This window comes from Myotis myotis, unplaced genomic scaffold (assembly GCF_014108235.1).
Source record: "Myotis myotis isolate mMyoMyo1 unplaced genomic scaffold, mMyoMyo1.p scaffold_m19_p_8, whole genome shotgun sequence".
NCBI lineage: Eukaryota > Metazoa > Chordata > Mammalia > Chiroptera > Vespertilionidae > Myotis > Myotis myotis.
Window position 1 is genome coordinate 83519871 of NW_023416390.1, and position 24026 is coordinate 83543896.

At 42.8% G+C, this 24026-nt stretch overlaps 1 protein-coding gene across 8 annotated transcripts in view; it reads right to left on the minus strand.

The window, feature by feature from the left end:
* Positions 1–24026, minus strand: part of CCDC93 (coiled-coil domain containing 93) — a 94762-nt gene that overhangs the window by 15782 nt on the left and 54954 nt on the right. For all 8 annotated transcript variants that reach the window (XR_004969259.1, XR_004969260.1, XM_036319141.1 and 5 more), the window contains exons 12-19: positions 18458–18574; positions 13087–13149; positions 8542–8615; positions 7328–7409; positions 6385–6456; positions 5020–5073; positions 3335–3397; positions 235–343 (exon numbers count right to left, since the gene is read on the minus strand). Coding sequence is in view for 6 of the 8 variants with exons in the window: in XM_036319141.1 (XP_036175034.1) it covers positions 235–343; positions 3335–3397; positions 5020–5073; positions 6385–6456; positions 7328–7409; positions 8542–8615; positions 13087–13149; positions 18458–18574 (634 nt within the window). In the remaining 2 variants the exon portion in view is untranslated. The remainder of the gene's footprint in view (positions 1–234; positions 344–3334; positions 3398–5019; positions 5074–6384; positions 6457–7327; positions 7410–8541; positions 8616–13086; positions 13150–18457; positions 18575–24026) is intronic.

Sequence of the window (24026 nt, forward strand, 5' to 3'; positions counted from 1 at the left end):
TGGAGAGGGCAGTAAGAGCACCTCAGTGCTGCGTCGGGACTGTCAGTTACCCACCGGGGCTCCGTGGAACCAGTGCTGAGTGGGCCTGACGATAAAACGGAGCCCTTTCCAGTGGCTACTTTCATAGACTGTGCTATGGTGCATACTCCACTGTCCTAAAGTGGGACACAGACCCTTGCCTCCTGTCCCTCCCAGGACCAGCCTCCCGAGCTCATCAGTGGTTGATGCACCTACTCTGGCGGTAGAGTTCAATAAATCTCTTCTGATACTGTATTAGCTCGGCTCGGCTGGGCACTTCATCAATCTTGCGATGCAGAATTGCTATTTCTCGATTTCTTCTAGCCTAAATGCAAAAGGGAGGGTGAGACAACACTATTTGATAAAAGGCCTTATGTGTTTTCTAGGGAGCCAAAACACTGCCTGCCACCCACCCTGAGCACAACCACATGTCCTGGAATGCAGGCCCCAAATTCTGCTGTTGGCTTGAAGTCCCTGTCTCAGATTCTGAGTTTGCAATACACGGAGAAGGTGTGACTGCGATTGGAACCCCAGAAGGCATCAAATTAATGGATAAGGAAGGAGGATAAGGAATGGGATGGGCTGTGTGGCCAGAGCACCCAGCCAGCCTACTAGGCCCTAAAGGACTCTAGAGTAGCCAATCCCACCAGCACCAGGTGACAAGGAACTGATGCCTCCTTGCTGCCTCCGTATAAATTCCAAATCCCTTCACCTGACTGAAAGACTCCCACAGCTGAAACCTAAAACACCTCTCCAGTATTTCCTCTCTATCATGGACTAGGGTATATTGCAAAGTGCCTCTCTGACTGCATCTGGGGAGACACAGCAGTGCGGTGTGGTGCAGGGGAGCTCAGAGGCTCCTGAGGCAGGCAGCTCTGAGCACCACCTTCCCCAGCAGGGCAGCTGCCTGGGGGAAGTCGCTCAGCTCCCCCTCCACATAAGTGGGCTGCCTTTCCTCTGTGCCAACCTGTCCTCCACTCCCCAGGCCCGCTTCACTCACAACGGCAGAGGTGGATCTCCATATCACTGGGGAAATATGAGCCTCCAAATAGAAGCCCACCAGCCACTCTGGTACGAGGGGAAGACGTATTTCTCCTTTTGGCCAAGGCTACATCCCCAATGGGTGCTCAGGCTCTGACTCCTGTTTTTATTTTAGGAATCTAAAGATACTCTTCATTCTTTTTCATATATCTCTAACCTCTGCCTTTCTACTGCCTCCCTCTCACCAGTACTTAAATATGTTCAAGCACCTCACTCTTAAAAATAAAAAAAGCCCTGCCTGCCTGACTGGCATGGCTCAGTGGTTGAGGGCACATGCCCAGGTTGAGGGCTTGTTTCCCAATGTGGGGCGTGCAGGGAGGTAGCCGATCAATGATTCTCTCTCATCATTGATGTTTCTCTCTCTCTCTTTCCTCTCTGAGAATCAATAAAAACACATTAAATAAAATTTAAAAAGCCCTTCCTTAAACCCTAATCACATTTCAGCTGCCAGCCTTTCTCCTTTGAACAGCCAAACTTCTTGAGAGCCACATACCTTTGTTCCTCTAACTCCCCACTTCCCTCCAGTCATCATTCACCCCACACTCCAGCTGGCTTCTTCAAAGACCCGCCCTGAAACTGTTCTTGCCAATGTCATCTTTTTTGCAATACGGCCAGCAGGCAATTCTCAGCTTCTAGCTTTCTTGACTTCTAGCAACACTTACCATTCTCTCTACTGAGCTCTCTGCTCAGCTCCCATGAGACCTTGTGCTCATGTTTTCCTTGCCTTGGGCTGCCCATCTGGTCTGAACAGCTGCCTGGAAGAAGTCGCTCAGCGCCCCCCATTTCCAGTCTCAGGACTAAGTGGGCTCTTGCTTTATGACTCCTGCTTTCCCTTGGTCTCTTCTTAGAGGGCTTAGTCCCAAGGCCTCTTCTTGGCCTACATTTCACAGCCTTGATAACCACATACACAGTGCTGACACCTGACCTCCAGTCCAGACTATGCTGAGCATCAGACCCAACACCCATCACTTCTTGGACATTTCTATATAGTTGAATAACCCAATCTTTTAAAAGCCCCAAACGGATCTCACTTAACACTTAGTCACACTCCCACCCCCTTTAGCCCTAGTCTTTCTCCTTTAATGCTTTTTCTCAATGAATAACACAGGTATCCACCCTACTGCCCAAGGCAGAAACCAGAGCACCATCCCTGACTCCTCTTTTTCTCTCACCTATCAATCAGTTCCATTGGATACAGCTCCCCAATCTCTCCCCTGTGGTTCATTTCTGTCCATCCCACCAATCCTTCCCTGCTTCAGGCCCTTATGATTTCACTGCAGCTTCCCTCTAGCCAGTCTGAAGCTATACAGTTTGCAATTTGCATATAAGCTCCCTTGTACTTCGATGTATGGACATATCTTGGTCCAGATCTTGGTCCTCAAAGAACCAGCCAGCTCCCAGAAAATGGGCCATCCCATTTTCTATTCCTGGGACCTAATGCAACACTAAATATAGAGTAATGACACAGTAAAAAAAAATTCCAAATACACAGCTGTACTGTCCTGATTTTAATTAATTCTGTGTCTCTTTAAAGATTAGTATAGTGCCCTTATATCAAGGACAAATTTGACTCAACTGAATTTAACCTAACAGTTCAGCAAGTAAGAGCCAGAGATAGGAAAAACAGGTCCCACAGGCCCCCATTACCTGTTGGCCATTCCTGCCAGAACCTGCCTTCCCTTCCCAGAGAACAGAAAGAAGGCCCGGGCCAGAGTGCAACACAACTTGATCCTTGGATTCTGAGCTGCCGTGAGCCAGGTCTTGGCAATGTAAGGGACTGTCCAATGTGATTCAGACTCTATGTGAATTTGGCTTCAGAGCCAACTTTAAAACCTACATCCTCCATATCTGATGTCCTCATACACCTCCAAGTTACCCACTGAGACAGAGAAGTGGGCACTTAGTTTTAGAGGAAACTATTAGACAAGAACACAAGAACCTGAAAGCTGGCTCTGGCACTTACCAGATGCTTGATTGTGGTCAAGTACTTAATAGAGTTGAGTCAATTTCTTCACATAGGAAATGAGGATAATACCCCCTCTCCACCCAGGGTGAGGGCCAAATCAAACAAGATGACAGTGAAAGTAACATACCCGCATAAGGCCTTATTACCAACACCTTAAACCACTGAGTTACTCTCCAGAGAGAAGGGTAGCAAACAGCAGCCTAGTACTGAGTCTCTCTGGTTCTCAGACTGAAACTCTCAAGTTCTGCTGCAGACGTTTGTACCCAGCTAGACGCATTTATGTAATTCTGTGCTCTTGCTTTTACTCACCTGTAGTAAGCGGATCTTATAAAGTTTCTCTTTCTCCATATTGTATCGTCTGTCTAGGTCTTCCTAAAAATTGAAAGAGGACAGTTATCTGGGAATAGAGAACTTTCATTCCTTGATGAAATCTTCTGAAGTTGAATGCTTTTTACCTTTTCTCCCCAATCCTGAGGCCCCAAATTTCTTTTCTCAAATGGCCAAGTTAAGAGTCTGCATCCTATGTCATGTGAGGCCTTCGACACCCTTTAACATCCCTTTATAACAATTCTTCCTTTTTCTGGGATCCAGGCTGGAACCAGTGTTTTTTAGGGAAATATCTCCCAAATCCATGTGCCCTTCCCTCTCCCACACCAAAACCAAACTATGAGGAGGAGACGATCATGACTTGAAGAACCTCTTGTGTCTGGAGGTGATGCTGGTTTGCTTTCTATGTTTCTATTTGGAACTGCACTGTTCAATATAATAGCCACTAGCCACATATGGTTATTTAAATTAACTGAAATAAAAAGTCAGTTTCTCAACTGCACTAGCCACATTTCAAGTGCTAGTAGCCACATGTAGCTAGTGGCTACTGTATTGGACAGTGCAGATACAGAATATTCCTGCCACTGTGGACAGTCCTTTTGGATAACAATGAATTAAGAGAGAAAGTAGCCAGTTCACTGAACCCAATGAGGTAAGAGACATTGCTAGGTGGTTTGCTGAGTTAGAGAAAGCTACAAGGGGGCTAGAAGTGTCCCCTACCCAATGCGTGTGCATGCATGCGCGCGCGCGTGCACACACACACACACACACATACAGAGAGAGAGAGAGAGAGAGAGAGAGAGAGAGAGAGAGAGAGAGAGAGAGAGAGAGAGAGAGAGAGAGAGAGAGAACACAGTCTCCTCCACAGGGCTCAGCTGTAGGCAAACCCCACAGACTTCATAGTGGGGTCCTGAAGCTCATGCTCTAAGGGCACCAAGGGAAAAGAAACCCTAAAGAAGGAAAACGATTAGAGGCTTTCCTGCTTCTCTCTTCCTCCTCCTCTCCCTTTTCTCTTTCTCCTGAAGGTTTCCTGGGGTGCTGGAGTCCTGGAAGCATTAGTTTAACTCAGCACAGAGGTCAGCAAACTGCAGCCCAAGAGCCAAATCTGACAGCCCTTAGACCAAATCTGCCTCTGCCTATTTCTGTAAGTAAAGCTCTATTGGAACACAGTCACATCCTTTGATTTACCTACTGACTATGACCATTACAGTGGAGGGGCGCACAAAGCTAAAAATATTTACTACCTGGCCCTTTATAGTTTGCTGACCCTGGAATGTAGTTCAATAAAGACAGGTGTTCTTCCCTCCCACCAACCTCCCCCCCCCCCCCCCCCCCCCCCCCGAGCCTAGGGGTTGTGACCAGCTTGTACGGCCAATGCAGGCTTCCCCTTTCTCAGCAGAGGTGCCAGATTAAAGACAGCACTCCTGCACAAGGTGCTAGGAGAAACCCTCCCTAGAATGGTGGCCTTCAAGGCCAGCCCTGGTGAGACCCTGCCTCCATCTGAGGGACCAGGTGTGCAAAATGGGTCAATGCTCCCAATATTCCAGATGAGGAGATGGCCGTAGAGAAAATGAAAGCAGGCATGAGAAAGTGTCACAGGAGAGTATAAAGCTGGCCACCACACCTGCAGAGAACACTGGCAGGCCTGATGATGGGAAGGTACTTACATTATGAGTCATCATGGGGGTGAGGGCATCATTCGGCTCTCCACTGGAGAGGGTCTGAAATGGTAAACAGTAAGAAACAACTCACAGGAAGGCAAATGCGATAGAAGCTGAGGGTCTAGATGTAGGAAGGAGTGGTGTGGGGGACAGTTCACCAACCATGTCTGATCAGGGAACTGAAAGGGAACAGTCCTATATGAGCCCCAGATTTTAAATTGTTCTTAAATGTCTGTCAGTTACAAATAAGCTAACCTTGTCTTTGAATGTAATAATCCTTCTAAGGAGATGTGATTGATGAGAAGAGAAACGGGATCCTAAAAGTCTGTGATGTATGCAAACTCAGAAGCTGACTGAGCTGACGATTTGAGCCTCAAAGGTTCAAAATTTTAGTAACAACTGGAGAGGCGACCGTGTGATGATAGTCCCAGGACACCATTGCCCGGCACAGACACACTCTGCTATTCCCCCTTCTCACAGGAGGGGAGAGTAGTGTGGTCTGGCTGAAATGACATGCCAGGCAGGCGGCATGGCATCTCCCTGCTGATATGGCAGCGTCCCTCTCAGTCCCTAAGCAAAGGGCCTGAGAGCGCTCCTGCCAATTGGCTTGCACAAGTTTCTTCCCCTCCCTGAGCCCCAAGTTCCTTATTTTTATGAGGCAGATGGTGCAATCGATGAGTTCTGAGACCATGTCCAACTCTCACACCCAAGCACATGGGTGCTCAGGAAATAAGCCTTGAATCAGGTGTGAGAAGGGAAAACAAACACAGCAGTGCTTATACTGGTGAGAGACTTTTTTCTGTCCTTGCGCTATAATTTAATGCTTGATGGAAACCCACACTAGCTCCTCAGGAGACCTAGTCTTTGTTCAGAGAGCCAGGCATGCCCTTCAGTGCAGGAAGCTTCTGCTGCCGGAGCTCTGATAGTAACCCAGCACTGCTCCCCTGCTTCTGCTCAGTGCTGCCTTCTAAGGGTGGGGCATGTCCCTAGCAGGAATGGAGGGTGAAAGGAGTAAGGTGGTCCTAAATTTAGAGAAGAATAGGTTGAGTGGGAAGCAGAGCTCAGGCAGTTCCTGAAAACACCCCTTCCCTGAAGGAGGAAGAGGAAGAATTATAATCTGGCCATTCTCGTTTGGAGTAGCTGCCGTCCACACCCACTGCTGTCTTTCACCCACCAGAAGGAAGAGAAAGGAGAGGGATAGAAATCTAAATAAATCATGTGATGAAACCAGCTGAGAAATGTGCGCTCAGAGGACCAGGTTAAGGAAACTTGTCTTTCCAGCCAGTCCTTTCGCTGGTTAGTCCTCCATGAAACTTTTCAATCTGAGCATAACAGCGCCTCACAGTTCGAGGACTCCTGCAGGGCCTTTACCTTTACTTCTCCACCTGGAGCTCTCGCTGCTTTCAGGTTTTCAATTTCCTGCTGTAGCCGTGTCATTTCCTCCTTCAAAAGGGATACAAATGTTTATGAAACTTGGGCAAGCTAGAAACTGGATGCACTTTTTAACCTGACCCAGAGTCTTATTTTCATATTTTGTGAGTTTATGTTAAGACAAAAAGTCTGTTAGGAACTAGCTGCCCTGATCTCCAACTTTCAGTCTGGGAAAGTTTTTTTCAGGAGGTTACACAGAGCTTGCAGGGCTGCACCTCCTGCCTCCTGCTGGTCATGAGCACTTGTGCACCCATCACCCCCACTACTAGACACCAAGTCCTCAGATGGCAGAAACAGGACTTACACACCTGACGAATAGATATCCCAGGTTTTCAGGACATCCCTGCTTTTATATAATATTATTCCTTTATATTTGATAAGACTTTTCTTTTAAACATTTATAAATTAGAAAATATTGTTTGTAAGACTGTTTGGCACACCCGGTGTCCTCAGAGGGTACCTACCACAGTACTCTATTCATCTTACACAGCTGTTTGAGGAATTTCCTTCTTTCTTTTGTTGTTGTTGTTAATCCTTACCCAAGGATATTTTCCCACTGGTTTTTATAGAGTGGAAGAGAGGGGGAGAGCAACATCATCAATGTGAGAGACACATTGATTGGTTGCCTCCTGCACATGCCCTGTCTGGGGCCGGGGATCGAGCCTGCAACCAAGGTATGTGCCCTTGACCGGAATCGAACCCATGACCCTTCATTCCAAGGGCCAAAGCTCTAACTGAGGAGCCAAACACCAAACCGGCTAGGACAGGAATCTCCTTTTCTGACTGCACCTGGATAGGATGCCACATCAGGACAAGGGGAGGGAAAGCAAGAGATTTTACAAGATTCCTGGCTTAATGTCTGCTGACACCAAGCAACACTTACTCGACAATGTGCTTTAAACTCCTGTTCCTGGCTTTTCAGGTTTTCATTCATGGCTACAAGTGCTCTCAAGTTCTGCAGAATACTGAAAAGACCAAAAAATGACATATGGCAAGCTATTATGATTTTATGAATCACAGCTAAAATCAAGTCCCCAGATAAAAAAGGACTCCCTTTTAATTTCCTCTGTCTCTCCCAAGTGTCTAATGGGTTCTCCACAAGTGATTAAGACTGGCATTATTATTCATTTATATGCCAGACTCCATTAGCTGCATCCAAACAAACATTACAGAAACCAGAATTAAATGTCAACTGCAGAAACATCAACGAATTTCAAAATACTGGATATACTTAATGATACCAATTACTCAATCGTATTCAAAGCATAGACAGTATAGAAAACCATTTTTAATATTCATTCTGAAAAGGAAACATGTTGCTTAAGGTCATTAAGCACACTAATTTGAATATAAGAATGTCAAGTATCTAATAGTACTTTTGCTCCATATCATGACAGAGGGCTTTCTAATTATAAAGCCAAGTAAGCTGTGGGCACTTCCTTGCTAAAATGTCCATCGAACCCAGAACCGCTCAATCTGGGCCTGAAGCTTAATGATCTAACTATCTTATTCAAGTGAGTGACAGACACTTCAGAGATTTCACCACCCAAACAGCTTCGTGACATCAAATGTAAGTGCTTTATCTGTATAATTTAAATAGTCTAAAGACAATTAATTTAAAATGGAAAAAAAAAAATCCCACACAAAAAAACCAGAGGCTGATTTTTGGCAGAAAAAATTGCATCTTTACTCCCAAGGAGACACGGCTAAAGTGAGTGCTGTTAACAACTGGTAACAATGGTTGACTCCTGGGTGTCTGGGGGATGCGGGGGGAGAGATAGACTTTTCACCATATGCCTTTGTGTACTGTGAATGTATTACTTAGTTTTTAAAAACAGAAAAATGAAAAAATAATTAAAACTCCAAACATATTGCTTCTGATCCCCAGGGCAACTGGGAGGAACAGGCAGCCCAAGCACATCTCAGCATGTGCCTGAGCGACAGGCACATTCTGGGTAGCACATGAGATGAAGTGACCTGTACAAGGACAAAAGCATAACCCCTGCTCCTTAGTCCTGTAAGCCAACCAATTAAGCCACCAGGTACTGGCAAAGTCCCTTTCTTCAGAGAAAAGAAACACATGCTGAAACCTCTTACCTTGGATCTGCTTTGGATTCTATCTTCTCGAGGGCTGCCTGTTCCTTGTCCAGTTTCTCATTATGACTCTTCAACTGCAAGAGAGAATGGAGGCCTTGTTGCTAGAGATTTGGTAACACAGAAGAGGGAGCGCTGCCATTCTCCTTCCCCTTGGTTCCACCTGAACTCCACTTCTGACAGGTGGCTGAGCCCACAGGATTTAGCTGTACATTGAGAAAACAGGTGAAGAAAAATAGGATGGGGGTGGAGGGAAAACATGGGAAGGTCAAAATCAAACCCTTCCTGACACATACTGCTGGTTAACAAAACCTTGGCAACAACTTTCAATCAAGAAGCAAATGGGTAAAAAGTCAAAAGTACTGTTGACAGCAGGTGCCTTTCAGTAGGAAGGGAGAATAAAAGGAGTGGCTGTGAAAGACAGACCTGGGTTTAAATTTCAGAATGTTAACATCATGGCTATTAAGAGTCTCCTATCTTCTTGAATAATTTCACCTCCATTTTGAGTCAGATTGTGAGGTTTTTAAAAAAGAAAATTTGAAAAATAAAGTATAAATTAAAGTGTACAACTATATTATATAATAGAATACTAACATGCTACTAAAAATGATGCAGTTTTTATGATGATCTCTAATATCTACTATTATGTGAAGAAAACAAGGTACAAAACCATAAGTACAATATGATTCCAATTAGTATAAAGAATGTATACATTAAATGTATACATGTATAAAAGAATGTGCAGGTTACTTATATATGCATACATTACTTCCAGAAAGATTCCTAAGAAGCTGGTCACACTATCGTCACCTCTGGAGAAGGTAATTGTGTGGCTGAGTTCCTGGAGTGCACCCTTTGTATCTTTTGAATTTTGAACCATGTGAATGTGTTACCTATTCAAAAGAACAACTTAAAAAAAAGTTCCAAGGATTCTAGTTGAAAATGAAGGACCAAGTACAAGTTGCAGTAACCCCTTCTTGCCTCAGGTCCTAAAAATCCAGACTATTATGTTGGAACAAGGGACAAGAAAAATGGCCAAGAGACAGAGATGGACTGAGGAGGCCTACTTTGTGGAATAGCAGATGCAGAAGGTCTGATATGCATCAAGAACAGCCAGCTGGGTCAAGCAACATGGCCCTCAACCCATGAGGTAATTCAAGAGCTGGTGCTTGAGTCACAGAGGCAGGGCAAGGCCCCAGAGTCGACAATACCCAGGAGAAAAGGTGAGTTCTCCAACCCCGAATATTAGTTACCACCGGCTGATCCCACCAAGAGTAGGACCCACCCTTCCAGAATAATCACATGAAGCAAGCTGCATAAAATAGATACAGAATCTACACGATCCATAAAAGGAAATTTGATAATCAAAGATAGGCATATCATAAAAAATTATCAAACATTTGAAGAAAGATAACGTCATAAAAAGATGTATCAACTCAACATGAATTCTGATCTGAAGAAATAGTTTATAAGAAAAACTTCAGACAATTAATGTCCTTAGAGAGACAGGACAGGATACTGCTCGTATTAGAAAGGCTCAAGCTCACACATAGGAAATTACAGTTGTGATTACTGAAATTAAACAGTGGACAGGCTAGATAGAACCTGGCAGCCAATGCAGGGGCCAGCCAGTCTCGGGTCTTCTTACAACGGTGTGCAGCCTCCCCCACAAATTTTATTTTATTTTTATTTAAAAAATATTTTTATTATTTTATAGAGGAAGGAGGGAGAGGGAGAGGCAGGGAGAGGGAGAGGGAGAAGGAGAGGGAGAGGGAGAGGGAGAGAGAGAGAAACATAAATGATGAGAGAGAATCACTGATTGGCTGCTTCTTGCATGCCCTACTGGGGATCAAGCACACAACCTGGGTATGTGCCCTTCACCAGAATTGAACCTGGGATCCTTCAGTCTGAGGGCTCAGGCTCTATCCCAGGGGTCCTCAAAAACAGGGGGCCAGTTCACTGTCCCTCAGACCGTTGGAGGGCCGGACTATAGTTTAAAAAAAACTATGAACAAATTCCTATGCACACTGCACATATCTTATTTTGAAGTAAAAAAACAAAACGGGAACAAATACAATATTTGTATTTGCATGTGGCTTGCGGGCCATAGTTTGAGGACCCCTGATATCCACTGAGCCAAACCAGATAGGGCCCCCCAGATTTCATATAGTCATCTGTCCTCTATCCATCATGCTCTGCTTTACTGGAAAGATGGGTCTCCCCATTTTTTTAGTGCCACTAGGTTATCCTGGAAGGGTAGCTTTTGCTGAAAAGGTAATACCTGAGAATACTGGTGAGAAGGATACAGAGTATGCACTTTGCCAATCTTTGCCTAGAATAGATAAGGAGACTGAGGCCCAAACATGAAGCTCATTATTAATCCAGGGGCCTGGTCTTTAGTACTCTGACCAAATCAGCCTCCTTCCTAAGTAGTTCAGAACTAGGTTTTGTAGAGCTTCCCATTTTTGTGGATGGGAATTAGTTTGACTGTCCCACTAGTCTCTGAGAGGTCTCTGGTGCCAGACTGCCAGCCTGGCCCTGTGCATGACCTTTCTGCCTTAGTTTCCCTATCTGCAGAACAAGGATGATAACAGTGTGTTGTTAGGGCTGTTGGGAAGATAAAATGGACTAATAAAAGTCACATGCCCAGAGCATACCCAGCACACACTAATGCTGGCTGCCATTATTATTTGAGGGTAGGAAGATTATCTTTTATCACTGACTTAAATCACAAGTCTACCTTTCTGAAAGGGGCTCAATAAATACTTGATTGATTTAATGTTTAGTACAAAAAGCCACTTTATAGCCACTTAGGATTTATATCCTAAGGCATATATGTGTTTTAGGAAATTGATATCAAGATGTTTTGTCTTTAATCTTTCCCAGATTGTTACAGAAAGACTGATCCATGACTTGGCAAAGTTCACGTTAGGGACTTTGCAGCATTAAAAGACAACATAGAAATTCCACCCCGGGAGTTTGCCATCTAATCCATAAGGAATGTAGTCACAGAAGAGTGGAAAGAAAGCTGATCCTAACGCAATGCAGGCATCTTTAGAAAGAATTTTAAACAATTTATTCTAATTGCCCCTTTTAAGCATTCTGACAATAATCAAAGAGTTTAGTCTAGGTCAGAATTAAAAAGCTTTGTCAGGTTTTCAGGCTTACAAGTGCTGCATATTGCTATATATAAGAATTTAAATGGGTAAATTTCATGTAAAATTTTAAAAAATAGGGACTGGTTTGATTCCAGAGATGTCTTTGAACATCAGTCCAGTTTCCACAGTCCAAAAAGTACTACGGGGGGCACTTGCAGTGAGGCCCTGTAGAGTACAGCCACAGCCTGAGCTCCCAAATCCCAGCGAGAGCTTTTCTGATCCAGATGAGGGTAGTTCTATGGGAATGCAAGGGGAATATCTCACTCCCCGCACAACAGAGCTGGTGTCAGAGGTATTTGTTTCCTAGGATATCAGACATGGGGGAAAGCAACACTCTAATGATGATGTGAGATGGTACACTTGTAACCTGGATTAGAAATGAATCACATGCTTCAAAATATACCAGTAAACCCTCTCTTTCTCCTGAGACACCTCCCCCACCCCACCCCACCCCACCCTACCCCACCCCACCCAATCCCATCCCACCCCACCTAGGCTTACTCAGTAATTTTGAACAACAAACTATATCACTCTGATTCTCTCGTATTACAAACAGAAACTGCCTTACTCTCATGGAATTCAGTATTTGGAACTATTCTACAACTTGCAGCTTGAGGAGCAGGGGCCAATTACTGTGAATGACCCCTCATGTTTTTCTATGTGGCCTGCCCCCGCCTATGTAGCCTGCCTTCCTCAGCAAGCCAACTCAGTGATCTCTCCCACCTAAATGGTGGATGGGCTAGAACAGTGGTCGGCAAACTGCGGCTTGGCAAACCGTGGCTCGTGAGCCACATGTGGCTCTTTGGCCCCTTGAGTGTGGCTCTTCTACAAAATACTGACTTCTGCGCATGGGCCACGAAGTTTCAATTGCACTGTACGTGTGCGCCCGCATGTGGTATTTTGTGGAAGAGCCACACTCAAGGGGCCAAAGAGCCGCATGAGGCTCGCGAGCTTTGCCGACCATGGGGCTAGAACAGGGGTGGGCAAACTTTTTGACTCGAGGGCCACAATGGGTTCTTAAACTGGACCGGAGGGCCGGAACATAAGCATGGATGGAGTGTTTGTGTGAACTAATATAAATTCAAAGTAAACATCATTACATAAAAGGGTACTGTCTTTTTTTTTTTTTTAGTTTTATTCATTTCAAACGGGCGGGATCTGGCCCGCAGGCCGTAGTTTGCCCACGGCTGGGCTAGAACATGGAAGCATGGATAAACTTATGGCACGTATCAGGCACTGTCATGTGATTGTCCTATGCCCCCAAATGGACCTGAACCCCAAGAAGGGAATTATGACTCCTCCACACAGACGGATGACATGCGGCATTCATTAACAGTGTAGGTCAACATGACTCTTAAGAAGGCCCATGGAGGAAGGAAAATCTGCTCACCTCTGTCAGTGTTTTCTTCGTTTCATCGTATCTGGCTTGGAGAGTGGTATGATTTGCCTGCAGCTGTAAACGAAAGATAGAAGACATGGGCTCTCATTTGATCCTTACAACATGGATATGGGTGATATCCCCATTTCACAGATGAGAAAATGGAAGCTTAGAAAGATTTAAACTGAGCAAACATGGGAATTTTAGAAAGGCTGCCAACAACAAATAAAGAGAAAACTCATATATAATTAAAATCAAGTACAAGTCAGAAGATATGCTAGATATTCTGCATAAATCCTATCCTATCACTGAACCTTATATTCAATGGGAGAAGACGTTATCCTTTATCTTACAAATAAGGAAATAAAGACTCAGAAGGGTTAAGTGACTTGCTTTATAGCTGATAACTGATAAAGCCTGGATTTACATTCAGGTCTCATTTTTCTATATGGATACAGCTGATTCAGTTAACCAACTTGCCCATTCACAGAATACACACTGCATTTCAGCACTCAGGATTCTAGCACAGAATATGACTGGCTGGCAAATAACACAAGATAGAAGAAAGGATTTAGGACTTCAACACTAACAGAAAAAAAATAAATTACCTTTACGTTCAAAGTTATATAAATTGTAAACTTGCATCTCAAAAATGTAATTTCCCTTTTTCTTACTGAAACTTGTATATAAACTTCTGTATCTATAAAATTGTGCTATTGTGCTAACTATAAACTTGTAGAAATCTGAAAATGTTCCATAAAAGTTCAAAGGGTTTGTACGTTTCTATTTTTATTTTAATTTTTTTTTCTTTATTGATTAAGGTATTACATATGTGTCCTTATCGTCCCATTGCCCCCCACCTCCCCACTCATGCCCTCACCCCCCTGGTGTCTGTGTCCATTGGTTAGGCTTATATGCATGCATACAAGTCCTCTGGTTGATCTCTCCCCCTTCCCCTCACCCTCCCCTCTGAGGTTTGACGGTCTGATCGATGCTTCTCTGTCTCTGGATCTGTTTTTGTTCATCAGTTTATGTTGTTCATTATATTCCATAAATGAGTGAGATCATGTGAATTTATCTTTCTCTGACTGACTTATTTCACTTAGCATAATGCTCGTTTCTACTTTTGAAAAGGGGAAGTAGCAGACTCTGTTACCTGTGTACAAACTAACAATGAGAAATTTTATCCTATATCTCAAAAATTATGACAAAATAACTTGCCCATCCTTGAACCTGTAAGCAACTTATTGAGAATAGTATCATCTTCAGAAATCATGACTCCTCAATCATACTTCTAATTACCAGTCTTCAGACTGATGAATGGTTACACTTCAACAAGCCTACCAGAAAGCCAACTCAAGCAGAGAGCAGAAGGGATGAAGGAGGGAAGCAGGTGGGCTCTGGCTTCTTCCTTTTCAAAGGGAGCCACCTGTGTAATGAGAGCTTTTATTAACCTGTTTGTGTAATTGGCAGATGAGAATATTTCCGGAGAAAGTTCTTTGTTGTTGTTTTTTTCTCTTGAAATCCTAGTGATTTAACTCTTGATACTCTTTGGGGCTCCAGGAAGGGATCCTGGCATTTTCCCCGCCTGCTTCACCCATCATCCCGCCCCTCTCTCATCCCTGCACCCATACACCTGACATTTATCCAAAGCTCTGCTCAAATGAGGTGAGTAGGAGGAGACTTCGAACATGACACAGTCCTTGCCCTCAAGGAGCTGGACTAGTAAACTGGGGAGTAAAGTATGAGAAGAGCAGCAGCAAACAGGCCCAGGGGATGGATACCCAAGGAAACAGTCACATTACTCATCTGGGAATTCAAAGACGACTCACACAGGCTGGATCTTGGCAGGGAAGTAGATGTTGCTAAGAATGGAAGACTCACCTCTCCTCCAATTAATTTAACTACCAAGGGTTTTCCTCATCTCATCTGACCATATTTACTTAAAGAGGAAATGTCTCCATAGCTAGGCTTAGTTTTCACCTTGCTCTAATCCTCCATGATTCTCCTATCTCCATTTTCTTGTTCATTAACCTTCATTTCCCTCCAAATTCAGCTGCTGGTTAATACTTCCATTTTGTTTTTAAGACTGTTTCTTTTTAAAATATGTTTTTATTGATTTTATAGGGAGAAGAAGGGAGAGGGAGAGATAGAAACATTGATCAGAGAGAATCACTGATCAGCTGCCTCCTGGGGATCAAGCCAGCAACCCGGTCATGTGCCCTGACAGGGAATCAAACTAGCAACCTCTCAGTTCATGGGGCGATGCTCAACCAACTGAGAAACACCAGACAGGGCCAATATTTTCTTTCTTTTTTTAAAAAAATATTTATTTTTATTGATTTCAGAGAGGAAGGGAGAGAAAGAGAGAGATAGAAACATCAATGAGAGGGTATCATTGATCAGCTGCCTCCTGCATACCACCGAGGATCAAGCCCGCAACCCGAGCATGTGCCCTTGACCAGAATCGAACCCGGGACCTTCAGTCCACAGGCCTATGCTCTATCCACTGAGTCAAACCGGCTAGCGCAATATTTTCTTTCTTGATTCCTCTTTCTTTCCTCAATCTCTGGTGTCTTCTGAGTTATCTACCAGCGGCACTGTAGTTCTGTGCCACTGCAAAATATTCTCTTGGTCCTAGACTTCCTGCCCAGCCAGTGCCTACTCATCAGGTCTCCCCTCAAGGTGCTATCTTGGCTCTCCAGACGCCTCCTTCAAGCACTTACCACAGATGTAACTAAATGAGGTGTGTGAATGATGCAGTGTATGTCTCCCATTATTACTTGAAGATCCTTGAAAGCAGGATCATAACTTGTTCTTCATTCATCCACACAGCCTAGTTTAGTTCTTAGCACACAGAGGTACTGAGTAAGTATTTGTGAATAAATGCTACTCTCTCACTGTGGCTCTCTATTCAGTGTGAACCAAAGAAGTAAGTGTGAGATGGACATACAAGGCCAGATGAGGTGGCCAGAGAGGCAGTTGAGGAAAGAATGGAAGGGACTAGGATTGAAGCTCTAAAGAGCTGGATTCTTACACAAAAGGCTTGTTGTTTGTTGCCCTGTGACTTCTGACAGATACAATCAGACACTATTAGAAGATGAAAACATTCTGTACACCAGCTAGCCTAGAGGTGAGCAACCTTTTGTAGCAGGGCAAATTTAGGGAGAGTATCAAAGTTTAGAAGCTTCAGATTTTTTTTGATAGGACATTTCAAATTAAAATGGGTTTATTTAGCAAGTAACTAAAAATGTATATTCTTATAGCTCAAATAATTTTTTGGGAAAAAACGTTTATGAAAATTTTGATGTTGATTTTAAATCTTTATAAAATATTCACATCTAGGCTTATTTAAAAACATTCTCATCTTTGGTGTCTTACGTTTGCATAAAGCTTTGGTTCATTGAAAAGTGCATGCCTGTTTATCTTTTCATTTTGTCCTTAAAGCAATCTCTCTAGGCACATGTTTATCATCATCTGAGACCCCCCAACCTCATACGTGCTATGTGACCCTGATTAAATCTCTATGTCCCTGCCTCATTTTCCTCATCCAGTTGGCCTAGCTACATAGGCAGAGGTTATTGCACGTGCTGGGCATCTTTAGTAACACCAGCCACTGCAATAATGATCTTTGTCCTTTACTGACTACATGTTAGGCAGTATTCAAAAAAATACAGGCTCTTGGTAAACAGGTTCAGAGAGGCTGCCCTTTCACCTGGACTACGAATGTGCCAAGATTGCACTGGAAGGAGGGCTCACGGCATTCCTTCTCTCCAAGTTTAGACAGGAGTTGAAAGAAAACATCTACTCATGCTAAGACAATGTGGCTCATGGGGTCTGCAATATCCCTCAAACTGTCCTTCCTCAGAGGATAAAGACATTCGGATGGATAAAGCCTCATCCTTGATTCATGCTCATTTGATTCTGTGCTGAGTCCTTTTTGAACCAATCACTTTCAGGTTCTTTTCACTGGCAAGGGTCAGGGGTAAAGATAATACTTTCTGTGCTGTGAATTAAAATGCTCAAACAAATTATCAAATGAAAACCAAATCACAGTCCACCTTGAAATCCTTGTTTGCTTATGATACAGAGCATTTGGTAAATCCAGCCTACTGTTTTTTCAGCTGTGGTAGAACAAATTCAATCAAAGAAATGAATGGGTAGGACCATTTGATATACAATGTGGGATTTGAAAAGATGAATAATATATAAGTTCATAATGCAAATGGGCATCCATTTTTGGAAAATCAATTGTTATAGGAACTACTGGTGAACTGTTCTTTAGAAAGCCATATTCATTCCCATCTTCTACTACATGTATTTTCCTAATTAAATATTATTGCCAATGCAACTGAAGCATGTAACATTTTGTCTTCTAATGACTGTTCCTGAGTCAAACTCCCCAGCTTCCTCTTATGCCTACTTTTCAAGAATATGTGAAGGTCTTTCTAAAACAGTTTCATCTATCATCAAGTATTACAGAACACCATCTCCTAAAGCTCTCTTAAAAATGATCTGGTTTCCTCTATTTCCCCTATCACCACTAGTCAAAGCCACAAAAACTCATGTCTGGACCACTGGATCAGCCTCCCAATGGTTCTCCCTAAACCCCTTCTCACCCACATCCAATGAACTCATGTTCCTACAGCAAACAGAATGGTCTTTGAAACATGCAAATCGGATTCTGCTACTCTCTTACTTAAAACCTCCAGTGGCTTCCACTGTCCTTAACTTCACCTCAGAGATCTTGTCTGATCATGTTCTGCCAACCAGCTGCCTCACTCATGATTCTCCAGCCACAAAAGAGATACTGGCCAAGACCCATCCTCTTTCAGGTCTTAGTTCATGTTACTGCATAAGCCCTCACCCAAGCCCCACACCTCCCACGCAGACTTCCTGCCCAGCCAGTGCCTACTCATCAGGTCTCCCCTCAGGCGCTATCTTGGCTCTCCAGAAGCTTCCTTCAAGCACTTACCACAGATGTAACTAAATGAGATGTGTGCATGATGCAATGTATGTCTCCCATTATTACTTGAAGATCCTTGAAAGCAGGATCATAACTTGTTCTTCATTCATCCACATAGCCTAGTTTAGTTCTTAGCACACAGAGGTACTGAGTAAGTATTTGTGAATAAATGCTACTCTTGCCCTGTGATCTTCTAGAACAGAGGTTGGCAAACTTCTTCTGTAAGGGGCCAGATAAACTTTACTTACAAAAAGAAGTGGAGGATGGATAGGCATAAGGGCCACAGTATGCTGACCCCTGTCCTGGAACCTCCTTCGACCATTCTACCACAACAATCTTAACTCCTTCCCCAATTTTTACCTTCATGAAGAATAGTTTCATTTTACATAAATAAAATTATAAAAAGAAAACACCAACCTCTTCCAGATGTTTGGTCTTCTGAAGAATCTGCTTGTTCAAGGAAATGACTTTTCGACGATGAAGTTGGGAGGTTCCTATTTTTTCTGGACTTTCTTCAGCTGATAGCTCAGACTGCTGTGGAAAACAGGGAGGGCAAATCCAGAAGATTTAATTAGTCCACCTGAGTTCATGTAAGATAGCTCCATCCCTGCTCATTCTGGGCAGAGCACCACTGGTTCCCGTGCAAACCCTAGGTCCAGAGAAGTAGACTGGCACAATGATCCATCCCTATCAATGGGATCTGCATCCATGGCAGAGGGAATGGCATGTGCAGAGCACAGGAATATGTAACAGTGGTTTGTTGATATCATACAGGCAATGGGGCATCATCCAAGGGTCTTAAATAGAGGAATAACATCATCACATTAACATCTTTAGAATACAATTCTGGAATTGTCAAGAATGATGAACTGATTCACTTTCATAAAGTATTATAAGCATACTAGAGGCCCAGTGCATGAAATTCGTGCACTGGTAGGGTCCCTAGTGACTGCCGGCTGCCAGCTGGGTACTCCCTTCTCCCCCCGGCCAGCCCCGCCCCTGGTCAAACTCCCAGATGACCTCCCGGTTGAGGGGACAATTTGCATACTATGCTTTTATTATAGAGGATGGTTAAAAAGTATAACCAGTCAGAAACACTTTAATGAAAAGCAACATTCTCCCAACTTATTTCTCCCCCACCCATGGGCACTTTTAACCATTTCTTATTTCTCTTTTTCTGGTGTTCACAGAGCATAGATTTGAGAGGGATAAAAGTTGCTGATAGAGGTCAGTAGGAAATTCCAGAAATTATATAGGTGAGGAAGGGATGAAGAAGAAAGGTTGGACAGACACAGAGACTGTCATAAGGGAGAGATTTCTGGATCAGGTGAGGAAAATGTAGCAACATTACTGGGAAATCACACAAACAAGGAAGCAGCCTGGTGTAGATACGGAATACAAATACATGCCTCCAGACCCCACTGAGAAGCCCCGCAAAAGAAACAAAAAAGCTGACCTTGTGGCAACAGGTATACTTAGAATACTTGTTGGATGACCATAGATAACTTTATTAAACAGTTAAATGCCCATTTAAACCACATTTCCTTTTTTTATGGAAGCATCCCAATTCCAAGTGAATCACTGACTTTAAACCTAAGTACAACAACACAATTTGGGTATTTGATTTTTAACAGTGATCATGACCTTGAAAGTCTGGAAGACTTACCCATGGGGAAAAAGAGATGGGAAAGTGAGAAAGAGGAGAAATTAGATGGCACAGTCATCATTTATTTTGGCTAAGGACTTTCCTGAAGAATTCAGCAGCATTAACAGATGATGAGTTTTGTTTTGTTTTGTTTTGTTTTTGCTCCTTAACAACTCTGGAGGTAGGAAACAATCAGCAGGACATGGTTGCATAAAATCGTAAGAAACATCATTTTCTATTTTGTGGGCAGGCCATAAACGAAGCATTTGGTTTTGTAATATATCTAGCCTTAAAATCTGGGATTTTGGAAAATGTCAAGTAACGTATTCCAACTTATCTGGATTTACTGGAATTGGAGTTACCTTTTAAAGATGCAATTGGGCACAAGATAGCCACAATCTGGAGTCTGGGGAAGAAGAACTGTTTCTGAAAATCATTTGAGTACAAAAAAGGGGAGGAAGAGGAAAGACCAACCCTTCTCAATTTTCAAATCACTTGTTAGAAACAGAATTACGTATAATTAACTAATTACATCTGCTATACTTTGACTGCATCACCCTAAACCAGCCGTGGGCAAACTACTGCCCGTGGGCCGAATCCGGCCCGTTTGAAATGAATAAAACTATTGAAATAAAAGACCGTACCCTTTTATGTAATGATGTTTACTTTGAATTTATATTAGTTCACACAAACACTCCATCCATGCTTTTGTTCCGGCCCTCCGATCCAGTTTAAGAACCCATTGTGGCCCTCGAGTCAAAAAGTTTGCCCACCCCTGCGGGCCTAAACTGTGTGCTATATATTTAGTAGCTTTTCTCTTGTAGATAATTTCAGATTTGGGTTTTAACACCAAATTAGATTCCTTGATCTTGATTTCTAAAGTGTCACTGGAATATCCTCAAGGCATTTTACCTTACTAGCAGAATTACGTAAGCCTTATTCTCATGATTTATTGACATTTGAAATAGAATTAATTCCCCATTCACAGGAACTATCCCACATGGCATGTCTCTATGTTTGCTTTTCGGATCCTCTTGAGTACCCTGATCTCCTCCAGCTGCCTGTCTGGCTTTGGAGCAGACCAAGCTGTGGGCAGACAGGCTCTGGGGGATCAGTGTCTCCCTCCCCTCCCAGACTCCTTTCTGCAGGAGTGAGCACACATTCATCCAGCACTATTCTGCACTTGGGCATGGGCTGGATATGTCTTCAACTCTTAGCAGGTTTACCCACTTATTAACTGAATTTATGGCCTAGGTTCCAAGAGAATGAAAACTGCATTTTCCAACAGGTTCCACACCCTCTTATCAGTATACCTGGTACACACACAGCTTTGTTTTAACCCGTTAACTGCCATGTGTCCGAAACAGAAATCATCCCCATTTCTTCCATATGCGCTGGAATATTTACGAATTTAAGTTACCATAATTTTCTTTACAAATGGCTGGCTATTTCTCCTTCCTCCCTCACTCCCTCCCTCCCTCCCTTCCTCCCTCCCTCCCTGCCTTCCTCTCTCCCTCCCTCCCTTGCCTCTTTGTCTCTCTGTCTCTGTCTCTCATGATTTTACAGTGAAAGTTTTCAGAAGTTACATGACATGTGATATCATTGCTTTGATGTATTTATTATTGTCATTTGTGAATGAATTAATACATAAGCTATTGGGATCTCAGTAATTTTTAAGAGTTCTAAAGGGTCCTGAAACAAAATTTTGAGAACCATTACTTTAATCTAAGGGTCCTGACTCACTCAGGAGTTATGTATTGATCCCAATCATTGGAGTGGGCCCACCATCATTTATACAACATCCAGAGGAGAAAGTTCTTTCTAATTCCATTTTTTTACTAGACAGGTGATTCAGAGAACCATACAGAGGGAAAATACTTGCAGTGCACAGGAAGACTCAAAGTCTCTGTACAAATGTACTATTATATCTCTGTAACGATAATATATGTTCTCAGCAAACATAGGCTTTCAAAATCCTTTCTCTTATTGCTAGGTAGCAATTTTCATTGCTCTGTGCAGTCCCTTAAATTTGCATCTGCAAAGCTTTAATGTACACTAATATAGGGAAAGTAAGTGCCATTTCCATACCTGACATTTCTCGAGCCCAATTAAAATGAATACTGTGCAATGAACAGGTCCATAGTACATATAAATTTGTGAGTTCCTTCATTTGCTTTTGAGTCTAGAGATGGTGTTATGCAGCCCCAGCTTGTTTGGCTCAGTGCATAGAGCATAGGCCCGAGGGGCTAAAGGTCCCAGGTTTGATTCCGGTCTAGGGCATGTACTGTGGTTGTAGGCTCCTCCCGAGCCTGGATCCTGGTCAGAGGGCGTACAAGAGGTAACCAATTGATGATGCTTCTCTCTGCCTTTCCCTCTCTCTTCTACTCTTCTCTAAAAATCAATGGAAAAATATCCTTGGGTGAGGATAAAAAATAACAATAAAAAAATTAGAGATGGTGCTTTGCAAACTGCTTTGTTTAATGGGAAATTATTTTTGCACAGAAAAATTATTTAATCCAGAGTTAAACTGCAAACAGTTCTTACTGGTAACCTAGTCACTGAAAAGCTGATGGCTCAATTTTTCAAACATACCTTTAATTAAGCAATCTAAGTTTTTAATTTCTTTCAATAACCTCTACGCAACCAAAAGCATCAGACTGATGAAGGCAGAAGCATGTTTTTAAAACAGTATGTCTCATCTGACATTCTGTTCACTGAGAGTCACTCTGGGAAAAACACTGAAGATGACCAAGTTGGATCTTGAAAGATGATATAAAATTGTCCAGGTGGAGAATAGGAAAGGGGACTTTTCAGTAATTCCTTGACAGAAAAAAATGTAAGTCCTGGGGCATCTTAACTGACTTCTACATGAAAAGTACAACATCTCTCAAAAAATACCAACCCTGCACAAATATTCCATTTGTGTTTACACTGGAGCGAGGGCTATAGAACCAATCTAATTTTGTTCAACAATTTCAGATTAAGAACGTGCTTTCAAAACTACAACACAGATTAGATGACTTCTAGTGCAGATTCAATGTTTTCTAATAACTGACATATATTCACAACTTTCACTCTAGTGGAATCAGATATAAATGTCATTCAATAATATTAAACCAGTTCCAAACAGTAAATTCCTCAGAGAAACAAAAAATGATTACTTTAGCTAAAACTATATACTTTCATAATGAAAGAGACCCAAAAGGTTATCTATATAACAACCTTCGTGTTAATACAGGAATCTCTCCTATGTCACCCCCTCCCTCCCAAAAATATGGTTAGTAAGCTGTCAATAATAAAGATCTCTATCGCAGGAGGGTGCCCAAAGTTCTCTATTGAACAGATGAACTTCAGTTTCTGACACCTTGATGAAACCTCCTATTAAAAACAAGTTAATATAAAATATTTATTTTTAATCTTTTAAAAAATATATAAGCTAGCAAGAATGTATGAAATCCTGGGTGGCCAAAAAACTAGTGAAAGTGGAAATACAGGAAGGTATGTATACACACTGAAACTGTTTTTTTTCTTGAGCGTATTTGCCAAAACCAGGTGATCTCAACATTTGATTTTTACAATTCAACACCTGCTATGCATAAACCTTGACACAGGTGTAAGAGGAAAAATATCTGCATTGAAATATTTGTATCAACAGATTAGCCTACATTTGGATCTGCAATCTAACACACTACTGTGATGGTCCAAAAACCCACAAGTCAATACTGTTAAGTACAAACTTGGGCTGGGTGTCCCTAGGTGTCTGTCAAAAACAAAAGCAAATCTGCTATGGAAGAACAAAGCTTCAACTCAAAGCCTCAAAGAATTTCTACAGATAAATTTCCAAGGAATATGAATTCACAGTCAAAAATCAAAAGCACAAACAAAGTCAAAGTATTATGAGCAAGAGCTAGCAGAAAGACAGTAAAATCAGACTTGTAAAGACTCAAACAAGTACCCATCCATTCCTCCCTGAAGCAATGGATATTAAATGTAATCCCTCTTTCACAGCTCAATTTATCTCATCTAGAAGCATCCAAAGCTCCTTCCTTTCTCCTTTTTATAACAAGACTAGAGGCCCCGGGGATCAGGCCTAAGCTGGCAGTCAGACATCTCTTTCGCAGTCCGGGACCCCTCGCTCCTTACTACGGGAGAGGCTCCCACCATCGGCGTTGTGCTTGCCAGCCGTGAGCCTGGCTTCTGGCTGAGTGGAGCTCCTCCTGTGGGAGCGCACTGACCTCCAGGGGGCAGCTCCTATGTTGAGCGTCTGCCCCCTGGTGGTCAGTGTGCATCATAGTGACTGGTCGTTCTGCCATAACGGTCGCTTAGGCTTTTATTATATGG